The following is a 14,092-nucleotide window of genomic DNA, read 5'->3' on the forward strand; positions in this document are numbered from 1 at the left end:
TATATATAAATCTCCTGACGATTGAAGGAACCCCTCATGAAACAGTTCTATAGAGAAGAAGTAGTCTTGTGATTTTTTTCCACACATACATATATATATATATATATATATATATATATATATATATATATACACACATATATATCTTCCGAGCGCGATTATGTCAGGTTATCGACAGGAAAATGCATTTTTAGACAATATGATTTGTCTGAGCGGCTGGGAGACCAAGAGAATAACAAGCGGTTGAAAATGGATTAGAAAGGACTTTTTTTCAAATATTTTAATTTTTTTTAATCTTGGGACTTCTCATGGGCTGGATTTTGGACGCTGGCGGTCCAGATCTGGCCGTAGTTTGGGGACCTCTGGTATAGAATATCAGAAACAGTGAAGAATAATGTGAAATGAATGGTTCTCTTGTCGACGGCCCACTTCCCAGCAGCCACAAGACGTTGATACGTTGATTATACACACATGTCCTTTAAAACTGACTTTGAAACAAATTAGCAAAGTAGTTGTATTTATAAATTGAGTTGGTGTCTAGTACATCTAAGAAGGACAGCTCCAGACTTGAGAAACTGATCAGGGGGGCCGGTTCTACAATCGGAATGAAACTGGACTCACTGGTGACGGTGGCAGAGAAGAGGACTGGACAAACTAGTGAGCATCCTGGATGATGCCAGTCACCCTCTGCATAGCGTTATCAGTAGCCAGAGGAGCCTGTTCAGTGCTAGGCTGCTTCATCCCAATTGCAGGACTAATAGACTCAAGAACTCCTTTGTCCCACACGCCATTAGACTGTACAACTCCTCTCTGGGACGGGGGATGGGGGGTATTAGGATGACAGGGGATGCAAAACATTAACAGTGCAATACGTTTTCATAACATGGTCACTACTGCCTACTTTGTCTTGTTATATTCTTATTTTACTGTTATATTGTTATTCCCATTGTTTTTATTCTTTTTGTAATATTTCTCTATTTTGTTTCCTTTTTAACCCCCATTATTTACTTTTTACTTTTTTTTAAATTGATCTCAACTCTGTACACTGCTGCTGGAATTTTAATTTTCCTGGAGGAACTCTCCTGAAGGAATCAATAAAGTACTATCTATCTATCTATCTATCTATCTATCTATCTATCTATCTATCTATCTATCTATCTATCTATCTATCTATCTATCTATCTATCTATCTATCTATCTATCTATCTATCTATCTATCTATCTATCTATCTATCCATCCATCTATCTATCTATCTATCTAATGTTGATCTACCTTGTTGGTTGGGAAATAAAGGTAAGTTAAAATACCAATTATTGTCACACACACACTAGGTGTGGTGAAATTTGTCCTCTGCATTTGACCCATCCCCTTGATCACCCCCTGGGAGGTGAGGGGAGCAGTGGGCAGCAGCAGTGCCGCGCCCAGTAATCATTTATGGTGATTTAACCCCCAATTCCAACCCTTGATGCTGAGTGCCAAGCGGGGAGGTAATGGGTCCCAGTTTTATAGTCTTTGGTATGACTCAGACGGGATTTGAACTGATGACCTATCGATCTCAGGGAGGACACTCCAACCACTAGGCCACTGAGTAGGTGACCTAGTGGTTGACCAAATGTCAATGGTCAGATCAATGTCACAACCTGACATTGAATAAACGTTATCAAAAAGCATGCTGTTTCAACGTTGTATTTGTGTTGTAGAATATTGGTTGGGGAATGACCAAATTTAAAATGTCCAAATCACCGTCAGAACCAAACATTGATTAAACGTCGTCAAAAAGCGTGTTGTTTTAACGCTATGTTTGAGTTGCTCAACGTCAATTCCAAAGGAACTCAATGTTTTTTTAATGTCTTTTGCCTGCTGGGTTGTACAGATGGATGCTAAATTTATTGCGACGTTATGCGTAGTAGTTTTAACACACCCCTTATGGTTGAAGAAATTCACATTAGTCGCACAATTCTGGTCTGGACCTCTGTATGTATGATGAGTTTATCGCAGCCGCTGCCTGACCAGGGCTCAGAAAATCTGCAAAGACTCCTCTCACTCCCACCAAGGACTGTTTTCACTGCTGGACTCTAGAAAGAGGTTCCGTAGCCTCCGGAGCAGAATCACCAGGTTCTGCAACAGTTTATTCCCTCTGGCCATAAGACTCTTGAACGCATCATAATTATCCCCTCAATTCCCCCCAAAATGGATTAACTCGCTGGAATAAAAAGACAATCTAACATACATCCATAAACGTGGATGTCTATGAAAAAGTGCAATATATCTATCCAGTAATCTATTTTTTTATATATGCACCTTATTGCTTTTTCTGCACTACCATGAGCTAATGCAACAAAAGTTCATTCTTATCTGTACTGTATAGTTCAATTATGAATGACGATAAAAAAGGAAGTCTAAGTCTAAGATCTTCAAGATGCAACATTTTAATCAAATTTGAATAATAGGATACTGAGACTGTTTTGGTGGATTTAAAGCAGGTGTCCCCAAACTTTTTGACTCGGGCCAGAATCGATTCTCATTTTTTTTAAATCGATTTTTAAAATTATAATGTGTTATTTTTTTTTTATCAATCCAACAAAACAATACACAGCAATACCATAACAATGCAATCCAATCCCAAAACCAAACCTGACCCAGCAACACTCAGAACTGCAATAAACAGAGCAATTGAAAGGAGACACAAACACGACACAGAACAAACCAAAAGTAGTGAACCAAAAATTAATATTATCAACAACTGTATCAATTTTAGTTATCATTTCAGCATAGCAGTGATTAAAAATCCCTCGCTAACATTATCATTACACATTTATAAAAAAATAAAAAAAAAGAACAATAGTGTCACAGTGGCTTACACTTACATCGCATCTCATAAGCTTGACAACACACTGTGTCCAATGTTTTCACAAAGATAAAATAAGTCGTATTTTTGGTTCGTTTAATAGATAAAACAAATTTACATTATTGCAATCAGTTGATAAAACATTGTCCTTTACAATTATAAAAGCTTTTTTTTTAAAAAATCTACTACTCCGCTAGCATGTCAGCAGACGAGTAGATCCTGCTGAAATCTTATGTATTGAATGAATAAAGAATTGTTTTGAATCGGAAAAATATTGAATGAAAAATCGCGTTGAATTGAAAAAATCGATATATAATCGAATCGCGGCCCCAAGAATCGATATTAAATCGAATCGTGGGACACCCAAAGATTCACAGCCCTAATATATATATATATATATATATATATATATATATATATATATATATATATATATATATATATATATATATACATACATACATACATACATACACACATATACATACATATATACATATATACATACATATATACATATACATATATAAATATATATATATATATATATATATATATATATATATATATATATATATATACACACTAATTGACTGAAAGAACCGCACTTGCCACTGATGATGTCACGTTATCGATGAGAAAATGCATTTTTTGACAATATGATTTGCCTGAGCGGCTTGGAGAGTAAAATGGATCAGAAAGGACAGATTTAAAAAAAATTCTAATTGAAAATAAAATAATGTAATTATTATTATTTTTTTTTAACTTGGGACTTCCCGCGGGCTGGATTTTGGGGACCACTGATTTAAAGATTATGTTTTTATTTATAAATGAAATTGTAAATGTGTACTTGGTGGGTAGATTTTGAGATGCATTGTATTGTATTGCTGCGATGAGGGGCGACTTGTCCAGTGTGTACCCCGCCTTCCGCCCGATTGTAGCTGAGATAGGCACCAGCGCCGCCTGCAACCCCAAAGGTAATAAGTGGTAGAAAATGGAAAATGGATGTATTGTAATGTATTTTGGACATCATATGGTGATGCATATTTTAACTGTGGGTTCCTGTACGTAAACTGTGTGCATCTAGGGATGACCTTTTTGCAGAACGGATATTTACCAAAGAAACAATAATGAAATACTAAACTATGTTTGTCTATAAATGAATAAATAAGTACATGTGGTAAAGGCTATAAGTGTGAATATGTAGTGAATTATCAACGTTATATAAAAAGAAATCCCTGATTATTATTATTATATCTGAGGGTTCAGCGTGAGGGCCGCAACACCCTCATGCCGCACCAGGACGAGGTGACTGCTCTCCTAAAAAAAAGCCATATATGTTTACGGATCTCTTGGGTTTTCAGTCCGTAGATGATGGGGTTGAGCGTTGGCGGGAAAATCAAAGTGGAAGACCCCAAGAATTTCCTGAAATTTTGCGGGAGATTCTTGATTCGGTAGGAGATGATGGTGAAAAGACCCAGACACTCCAGCAGCAGAAAGACAAACAAGTGCGTGGCGCACGTCTGCAGAGCTTTGGCTTTGGTGTCGGAGCGCTTGGACAAGAAGCACGCCACCAGGATCTGGAGATACGTGTACAGAATCATCCCGTTGGCCAACACCTGAGTGAACGCCACCATGCCCAGGCCGTAAATGTTGTTGACGGCCGTGTTGGCGCAGACGAGGCTCAGCAGGCTGGGGTTGTCGCAGTACACCTGTGTGATTTTAGAGCGGCAACGGGGCAAACGCAGAAGCAGGTAGAACAGCACCCCGATTAACAGGACGCAACTCACCCAAACGGCGCTGATTATCCTCGCCACGTGCGCGTAGGTCATGATGACGTTGTATTTCAGCGGCAAACATATGGCAACGTAGCGGTCGTAGGCCATGGCGGTGAGAATGAGCACGGTGCCCGCCGCGTAGATGTGGATGAAGAAGGCCTGCGCCACACAAGCCCAGTGCTCCATGCTCCGGCTGTCCGTCACAATCTCCTTGATGAGCTGCAGGAAGAAGGCCGAGGAGCCGATCAGGTCGTTAACGGGCATGTTGAGCAGGAACAGGTGCTTGGGCTGGTGCAGGTTTTTGTGGAGCACGATGGTGAGGATGAGGATGAGGTTGCAGAAAAATATGATCAGGTAGCTTAGACTGGCAAAGAGAAAGGCAGGTATGACGCCCTCGGGGGGTATGTTGAAGCTCTGCAGCGTCAGAGTCGACGACGTGTTGTACGGGTTCTTCATCGCGAGTCCTGTAAAGCAGATCAACACAAAAACTAGCACGGCACATAAATATAACAGTAGGCTTGTTAACAAAACAAAAGTAGGGTCATTGTCCCACGGTGGTAAACGCTGACAATGACAAATTGTTGCGGAATACTGGCTGCTTTATATAATAAGACATGATCAGGTGAGTGACACTTGGGTATACTCAAGAGGACTATGAGAGGATAATATTTTCCCATATCAGCAGGGACTGACGCACCATTAGGCGAACACAGGCAATTGTCTGGGGCCCCGAGATTTCCAGGGCCCCCAAGCGTCGCGTAAAAAAACAACAAAGTACACCCCTAGGTCACAAAATGGGAATTACATGTGTTCCTCGTGTGATAGGATTGTTCAATGTTGGTTAGAATATGATTTAAAGTCTTATTATAATTGTTATTTTTGACAGGCTGTGATCCTGGGATATTGCTATGATGTTTCCATGAAAACAAAATCAATTATCCCATCCATCCATTTTCTACCGCTTATTCCCTTTTGGGGTCGCTGGCACCTATCTCAGCTACAATCGGGCGGAAGGCGGGGTACACCCTGGACGAGTCACCACCTCATCGCAGGGCCAACACAGATAGACAGACAACCTTCACACTCACATTCAAACACTAGGGCCAATTTAGTGTTGCCAATCAACCTATCCCCAGGTGCATGTTTTTGGAAGTGGGAGGAAGCCGGAGTACCCGGAGGGAACCCACGCATTCACGGGGAGAACATGCAAACTCCACACAGAAAGATCCCGAGCCTGGATTTGAACCCAGGACTGCAGGAACTTCGTATTGTGAGGCAGACGCACTAACCCCTCTGCCACCGTGAAGCCCTAAAATCAATTATATTCTTGCCTATTTAAAAAAAAAATGAAGAAAACATTGTTTTGGTGTAAGTGCGCCTCTTAAACACCAGATTGTGCCAGACAATCATTAGCATATTTCTATTGTTTGGGTGTAATTGCGCCCCTTAAACAGCCGATGGCGCCAGAAAATAATTAGTATATTTTACAGAGCTTTAATGGGTTTGAAATTTTTTTATTGCGATTAAACTACTGAAATGCAATGAAAATGATGTATGTATATGTTTATATATATATATATATACATATATATATATGTATATATGTATGTATGTATATATATTTATATATATATATATGTATGTATATATATATGTATGTATATATATGTATGTGTATATATATATGTATGTATATATATAAGTATGTATATTTTAACCACTAGAAGGCAGCTAGGCTAATCCAGAGGTCTAAAACGAGCCCCTAACAGAAATATTTGGAAATCATCATAACAATGATGGTCAACATGAGTTGCTTGTGGGTTGTACGGTGTGCCGGTATTAGTATAGTACCGCGATACAAATTAATCATATTTGGTACTATACCCGCCTCTGAAAAGTACCTAACATCCGCTGTAATGATACCTAGTACAGAAGCGTATGTAGGCGATACTACTATGATTATGTAGATATTTTTGGCATCACAACATCTTCTTTCTTTTTTTAAATGTATCTATATTATATTTATAAACTCCGGAAGTATGGCCCTGGACACATGAGGACTTCGAATATGGCCAATGAATGATCCTGTGACAACTTGGTTTCGGATTGATACCCAAATTTGAAGTATCATCCAAAACTAATGTAAAGTATCAAACAACAGAAGAATAAGTGATTATTTTATTTTAACAGAAGTGTAGATAGAACATGTTAAAAGAGAAAGTAAGCAGATACATATTAACAGATTAATACTTATTTCCTACCACTTGTCGTTAATAATGTTGACAAAATAATAGATTGGAAAATGACTCCATATGTTACTGCATATGTCAGCAGACTAATTAGGAGTCTTTGTTTGCTTACTTACTACTACAAACCCCGTTTCCATAAGAGTTGGGAAATTGTGTAAGATGTGAATATAAACGGAATACAATGATTTGCAAATCATTTTCAACCCATATTCAATTGAATGCACTTCAAAGACAAGATATTTGATGTTCAAACTCACAAACTTTATTTTTTTTGCAAATAATAATTAACTTAAAATTTCATGGCTGCAACGCGTGCCAAAGTAGTTGGGAAAGGGCATGTTCACCACTGTATTACACCAACTTTTCTTTTAACAATACTCAATAAACGTTTGGGAACTGAGGAAACTAATTGTTGAAGCTTTGAAAGTGGAATTCTTTGTCATTCCTGTTTTATGTAGAGCTTTATTCGTTCAACAGTCCGGGGTCTCCGCTGTCGTATTTTCCGTTTCATAATACGCCACACATTTTCGATGGGAGACAGGTCTGGACCGCAGGCCGGCCAGGAAAGTACCCGCACTCTTTTACTATGAAACCACGCTGTTGTAACACGTGGCTTAAATTGTCTTGCTGAAATAAGCAGGGGCGTCTATGATAATGTTGCTTGGATGACAACATATGTTGCTCCAAAAATTGTATGGGCCATTCAGCATTAATGGTGCCTTCACAAATGTGTAAGTTACCCATTTATTGGGCACTAATACACCCCCATACCATCACAGAGGCTGGCTTTTGAACTTCGCGCCTATAACAATCCGGATGGTTATTTTCCTCTTTGTTCCGGAGGACACCACGTGCACAGTTTCCAAATATAATTTGAAATGTGGACTTGTCAGACCACAGAACACCTTTCCACTTTGTATCAGTCCATCTAAGATGAGCTCGGGCCCAACGAAGCCAGCGGCGTTCCTTGGTGTTGTTGATAAATGGGTTTTGCTTTGCATAGCAGAGTTTTAACTTGCAATTACAGATGTAGCAACCAACTGTAGTTACTGACAGTGGTTTTATGAAGTGTTCCTGAGCCCATGTGGTGATGTCCTTTACACTCTGATGTCAGTTTTTTATGCAGTACCGCCTGAGGGCTCAAAGATCCGTAATATCATCGCTTACGTGCTGTGATTTCTCCAGATTTTCTGAACCTTTTGATGATTTTACGGACCGTAGACGGTAAAATGCCTAAATTCCTTGCAATAGCTCGTTGAGAAATGTTCTAAAACTGTTCGACAATTTGCTTACAAATTGGTGACCCTTGCCTCATCCTTGTTTCTGAATTACTTAGCATTTCATGGAATCTGTTTTTATACCCAATCATGGCACCCACTTGTTCCCAATTAGCCTGCATACCTGTGGGATGTTCCAAATAAGTGTTTGATGAGAATTTCTCAACTTTATCAGTATTTATTGCCACCTTTCCCAACTTCTTTGTCATGTGTTGCTGGCATCAAATTCTAAAGTTAATGATTATTTGCATTAAAAAAAAATGTTTCGAGTTTGAAAATCAAATATCTTGTCTTTGAAGCATATTCAACTGAATATGGGTTGAAAATGATTTGCAAATCATTGTATTCTGTTTATATTTACATCTAACACAATTTCCCAACTCATATGGAAACGGTGTTTGTAAAAGACAAGTTGTCTTGTATGTTCACTATTTTATTTAAGGACAAACTTGCAAAAAGAAACCTTTGTTTAATGTACCCTAAGATTTTGTGTTAAACTAAAGACACTAATGCAATTTTTTGTGTCCCCCTTATTTAGAAAAGCACCGAAAAGTATCAAAATAATTTCGGTACCTGTACCAAAATATCAGTATGGGACAAACAATAGTTGCTAATGAGGTAAAGCCTAATGCAACACAAATTACATAAAACTGTAAAGTCATGATTAGGACGAAAGATATTTCAAAACAACTTTGAAAAACGTTTTCTCAATTACTTTGCTTTCCTCCTCTCCAAGGTTCTCATAGTCATCATTGTCACCGACGTCCCACTCTATGTGAGTTTTCCTTGCCCTTATGTGGGCCTACCGAGGATGTCGTAGTGGTTTGTGCAGCCCTTTGAGACACTAGTGATTTAGGGCTATATAAGTAAACATTGATTGATTGATTGATTGATTGATTGATTGATTGGTGTGTAATTTTAAATGTTTTAAGTGCAAGCAAACATTTTCCATATTGGACACAGTTAAGGTTAAACTCTACTTCACATTTGAATATAAAGTATTTTAATTGAGTTTAGTTACGATGAGTAAGGTGGCTGCAAATAAATGTAACACACACACACGCACGCACTCACACACTTCTTCATCTTCAACGTTAAAATTGAAATTTTGAAGTAAGACATAGACTTACTTAAATTCCTGTGATAAAACACAAATTAGTGAGTAAACACACACACACACGCACATACTTTATATACACTTTCATATGTATATATATATATATATATATATATATATATATATATATGCTGCAGTTCACATAGAGTACAGTACACTTTAGAAGAATTTTTGCACAAAATAACAGCGCAAGTCAAATTACTTTGCTTAAAAATGTGTTGTTTTATAAATAATACAGTCAAATATTGCGGCATCACCACATCGCAGATTTTTGGGGGTTAAAAAATATATATATTTTGAGCATATTTTCCACTTTTTGATCCAAATTGAGGTATTTCCAAGCATAAACATGGTCAAATAAACGGTAAACATCAATAGAGACAACCAAGTTAATCAGTGCGCTCTGTTCAGTATCGTGGCCACTGATTGGCTCAGCCTTAGGCAGCATTTCTATATTGGATTAAAAGAGTGCAAAAGTGGATAAAATGTGTTATTTTATGTCTAAAGAACTCGCAAAATGTTGAAAATCTTATTTAGAAAGTCGTAAACAGTTGTTGTTTTTTAAATGTCTTAGCTTACGAAAATATTCAATTCATACTTGGCAGAAATTAATCTTTTATTCATCCTTTTCATATGCACACACATTGAGACAAAAAACAAACAAACAATAAAATAATGTACCATGGAAGTGTGCAGGACAAGTTGAGTAGACCCTAAAGTCTTGTTAAGACTAAAGAAATAGACAATATATACTGTGTCATATACAGCAAACATCATTATTAATTAACTTCAAACTAACGCAGCTTTCAATTATTTTCAGTTTCAGTTTTTTTCGACCATGCATATAACACAATGTAATTCATCACATATTTCCAGTTGTTTCATTATAGCACGTCCGAAAAGGAGTAGGAAGAAGCAGATCTTTTTTAATCCCACCCCTCTAATATCATAGCAATTTCATCCTATTTCTTTGTTCTCTGTAACATAACAGTGAACAAATAAATAATAAACAAATTATATACCATAGTAAGTAAACACATATTGGTCACACTTTTGTATGGGGAAAATATTCACCATTGATTAGTTACTTATTAAAGTGACAAAGACTTAATTTCGAATTATTTGGACACGAGGGGAACATATAAAGGTTAGGGTTACTAGTAATAAGCAATAAGTCTGAGGTTATTGAGGGAAGACTCAGTTAATGGCTTACTGGTTGTATAATAAGGCCATGCAGAATAATAAGTACTTAATAATGACTAATTTATAGCCAATATGTTACTAATTAGCATGTTAATAAGCAACTAATTAATGGTGATTATGTGTTCCCCATACTAGAGTGTTACCAACATATTAAATATATAAATGATCTTTGTCTGAAAAAAAAAAAACATAATAATATTAATTGAAAAAAAAAGGGATCAAGAATCAAGATATATTTTGTCGAAGAATAAAATGTAGACATGTCTGGAACCAATTAACAGCTATAAACAGGGGACAACTGTTCAGTAAATTATATTTCTCTGTGAGGATAATGGCTAAAGAGCACTTCTGGTGTTTCAGTGCTAAATAAAAGATGAATAAATACATGGAAAATACATAAAGGGGTCAAATAAATGAATAGTTTATCACAAATATAAAAAAATGTAAACAGCTCAACACATATTAGACTAGTGGTTCTCAAATGGGGGTACGTGAACCGCTGGGGGTACTTGAAGGTATGCCAAGGGGTACGTGAGATTTTTTTTTCAAATATTCCAAAAATAGCAACAATTCAAAAATCCTTTATAAATGTATTTATTGAATAATACCTCAACAAAATATGAATGTAAGTTCATAAACTGTGAAAAGAAATGCAACAATGCAATATTCAGTGTTTACAGCTAGATTTTTTTGTGGACATGTCCCATAAATATTGATGTTAAAGATTTATTTTTTTGTGAAGAAATGTTTAGAATTAAGTTCATGAATCCATATGGATCTCTATTACAATCCCCAAAGAGGACACTTTAAGTTAATGATTACTTCTATGTGTAGAATTTAAAAAAATAATTGAATCACTTGTTTATTTTTCAACAAGTTTTTAGTTATTTTTATATCTTTTTTTCCCAAATAGTTCAAGAAAGACCACTACAAATGAGCAATATTTTGCACTGTTATACAATTTAATAAATCAGAAACTGATGACGTAGTAAAGTGAAGTGAATTATATTTATATAGCGCTTTTTCTCTAGTGACTCAAAGCGCTTTACATAGTGAAACCCAATATCTAATTTTTACATTTAAACCAGTGTGGGTGGCACTGAGAGCAGGTGGGTAAAGTGTCTTGCCCAAGGACACAACGGCAGTGACTAGGATGGCTGAAGCGGGGATCGAACCTGCAACCCTCAAGTTGCTGGCACGGCCGCTCTACCAACCGAGCTATACCACCCCAGTGCTGGATTTTACTTCTTTATCTCTTTTTTTCAACCAAAAATGCTTTGCTCTGATTAGGGGGTACTTGAATTAAAAAAAAGTTAACTGAAAAAAGGTTGAGAACCACTGTATTAGACATGTCAGTATTAAAGAAAATGTAACAAAAAATAGGGGTTAAATATTTACATTTTAGGCAGGTAGCACTAAATAAAGAGTAATTTGAACTTAGTCAGAGACTCTGTTCTTCAGGACCCTCAGCAGCGTGTTCCGTATTTCACTGGTATAGAGCCCGTACACCAGGGGGTTCAGAAGCGGAGATATGAGAAATATCAACACCCCCATAATCTTCTGCAGGTTCCTCGACACGTTCTTGAACCTGTGGGACAAAATGGTAAACGTGCCCACGATCTCGAACACGAATATGATCAGCAGCTGCGCCACGCAGGTGTTGACGGCCTTCTTCTTGGCCTCCGACCTCCCGGTGACCACGCAGGCGATCAGAATCTTCACGTAGGAAAACACCTGCACGGACACGCTGATGGCCTGCATGAGCGTGGTGGTGAACAAGCCGATGACGTTGTTCACCGTGGCGTCTCCGCACATGAGCTTCAGAAGGGAGGGGTTGTCGCAGAACACGTTCATGATGACGGACCTGCAGCGCGGGAGTCGGGTCTGCAGCGAGAACAGCAGGGTGATGAGGGTGAAGTCCAGGCCCCACACCAAGGCCACGATGCACACCACCACCCTGGGGGTCATGACGGAGCTGTAGCGTAGGGGCATGCAGATGGCGATGTAGCGGTCGAAGGACATGGCCGCCAGGATGAAGAGAATCCCGCCGCCGTACAGGTGCAGCAGAAAGGCCTGGAAGACGCAGAGGGCGTAGGGGATCTCGTTGGTGGGGCTGACCATGTCGGACAGCACCTTGGGGAGCATGGCGGTGATCCCCATCAGGTCGTTGAGCGGAAGGCTGAAGAGGATGAAGTACATGGGCTTGTGGAGGTTGCTCCGCAGGATGATCAGAGTCAGCATGGTCAGGTTGCAGAAGACGCAAAACAAATAAAAGAGGAGGCCTAAGAAAAAGATGGGGTACTTGCCACCCAGCGGGATGACGAAAGTGTCCAGGCTCACGTAGGAGCCTAACACCAAAGATTCATTCAGCATTTCTAAGGGAAAAAATCCTCAATCAGCCAATCTGAAGCAGTCATGCGATCAAAGAAATAGAGAGGACAACACAAGGACCTTCTTTTATGGCTTGTCCTGAACCATAATGCTGACGTCAGCGTCCTCCTTTGGGATTATACACCCAACTATCACCTCTGACGACTCAAGCGTGGATAACATTCACATCTGCCAAAACAATTCTAAATGTCCAATGATTAAATCTTGTAAAATCCCATTAATCACGCTTTTGAGTTAGGATTATTCACAGGTTATTAGTCACTCAGATAATTTAAGTTAAATTAAATAATCCCTATATTTGTACACAAATGCAATGTTAATGTCAGAATGTTCTATAGCAGTGTTTCTTAACTATAGGGCCCCTTAGAGCAGTGGTTTCTCAAATGGGGGTAAGCGTACCCCTGGAGGTACTTGAAGGTATGCCAAAGTTTTTGTGAGATTTTTTTAAAAATATTTTAAAAATAGCAACAATTCAAAAATCCTTTACAAATATATTTATTGAATAATACTTCAACAAAATGAATATAAGTTCATAAACTGTGAAAAGAAATGCAACAATGCAATATTCAGTGTTGACAGCTAGATTTTTTGTGGACATGTTCCATAAATAATGATGATAAAGATTTATTTTTTTGCGAAGAAATGTTTAGAATTAAGTTCATGAATTCCGATTGATCTCTATTACAATCCCCAAAGAGGGCACTTTAATTTGATGATTACCTCTATGTGTAGAAATCTTTATTTATAATTGAATCACTTGTTTATTGATTACTTGTATATCTTTTTTTCCAAACAGTTCAAGAAAGACCACGGCAAATGAGCAATATTTAGCACTGTTATACAATTTAATACATCACAAACTGATGACATAGTGCTGTATTTTACTTCTTTATCTCTTGTTTTCAACCAAAAATGTTTTGCTCTGATTAGGGGGTACTTGAAATAAAAAAATGTTCACATTACTGAAAAAAGGTTGATAACCACTGTTCTATAGCAGTGTTTTTGTCACTCCTGTAAGATCATGTTTTTGTTTTTTGCCGTGTTTGGTAAGGTTATGTTTAGTTTTTTGGACATTTTAGTTCTGTTTTGCATTTCCTTGTTTGTCTTGTTACCATGCCAACTCATTAGTTTTCACCTATCACGCCCCTGTCCTCAGCCTCACACCTGTTTTCACTAATCATCACAGCTACTATTTAAGTCATTCTTTTTCTGTCTTCGTTCTGGCATC

General features: G+C 37.8%; 2 protein-coding genes across 2 annotated transcripts; both read right to left on the reverse strand.

The window, feature by feature from the left end:
- Nucleotides 1-290: 290 nt before the first annotated feature.
- LOC133537331 (olfactory receptor 52B2-like) lies at nucleotides 291-5,083 on the reverse strand. Its single transcript, XM_061878363.1, has 3 exons — nucleotides 4,195-5,083; nucleotides 2,114-2,136; nucleotides 291-362 (listed from the first exon to the last, which is right to left on the reverse strand). The coding sequence occupies exons 1-3, from the start codon at nucleotides 5,081-5,083 to the stop codon at nucleotides 291-293; spliced, it is 984 nt and encodes a 327-aa protein (XP_061734347.1).
- Nucleotides 5,084-11,910: 6,827 nt separating this feature from the next.
- Nucleotides 11,911-12,846, reverse strand: LOC133537354 (olfactory receptor 1-like). The gene has a single exon (XM_061878378.1). It carries the CDS (start codon nucleotides 12,844-12,846, stop codon nucleotides 11,911-11,913), a length of 936 nt encoding a protein of 311 aa, XP_061734362.1.
- Between the last annotated feature and the right edge of the window lie 1,246 nt (nucleotides 12,847-14,092).

This window comes from Nerophis ophidion, linkage group LG18 (assembly GCF_033978795.1).
Source record: "Nerophis ophidion isolate RoL-2023_Sa linkage group LG18, RoL_Noph_v1.0, whole genome shotgun sequence".
Taxonomy (NCBI): domain Eukaryota; kingdom Metazoa; phylum Chordata; class Actinopteri; order Syngnathiformes; family Syngnathidae; genus Nerophis; species Nerophis ophidion.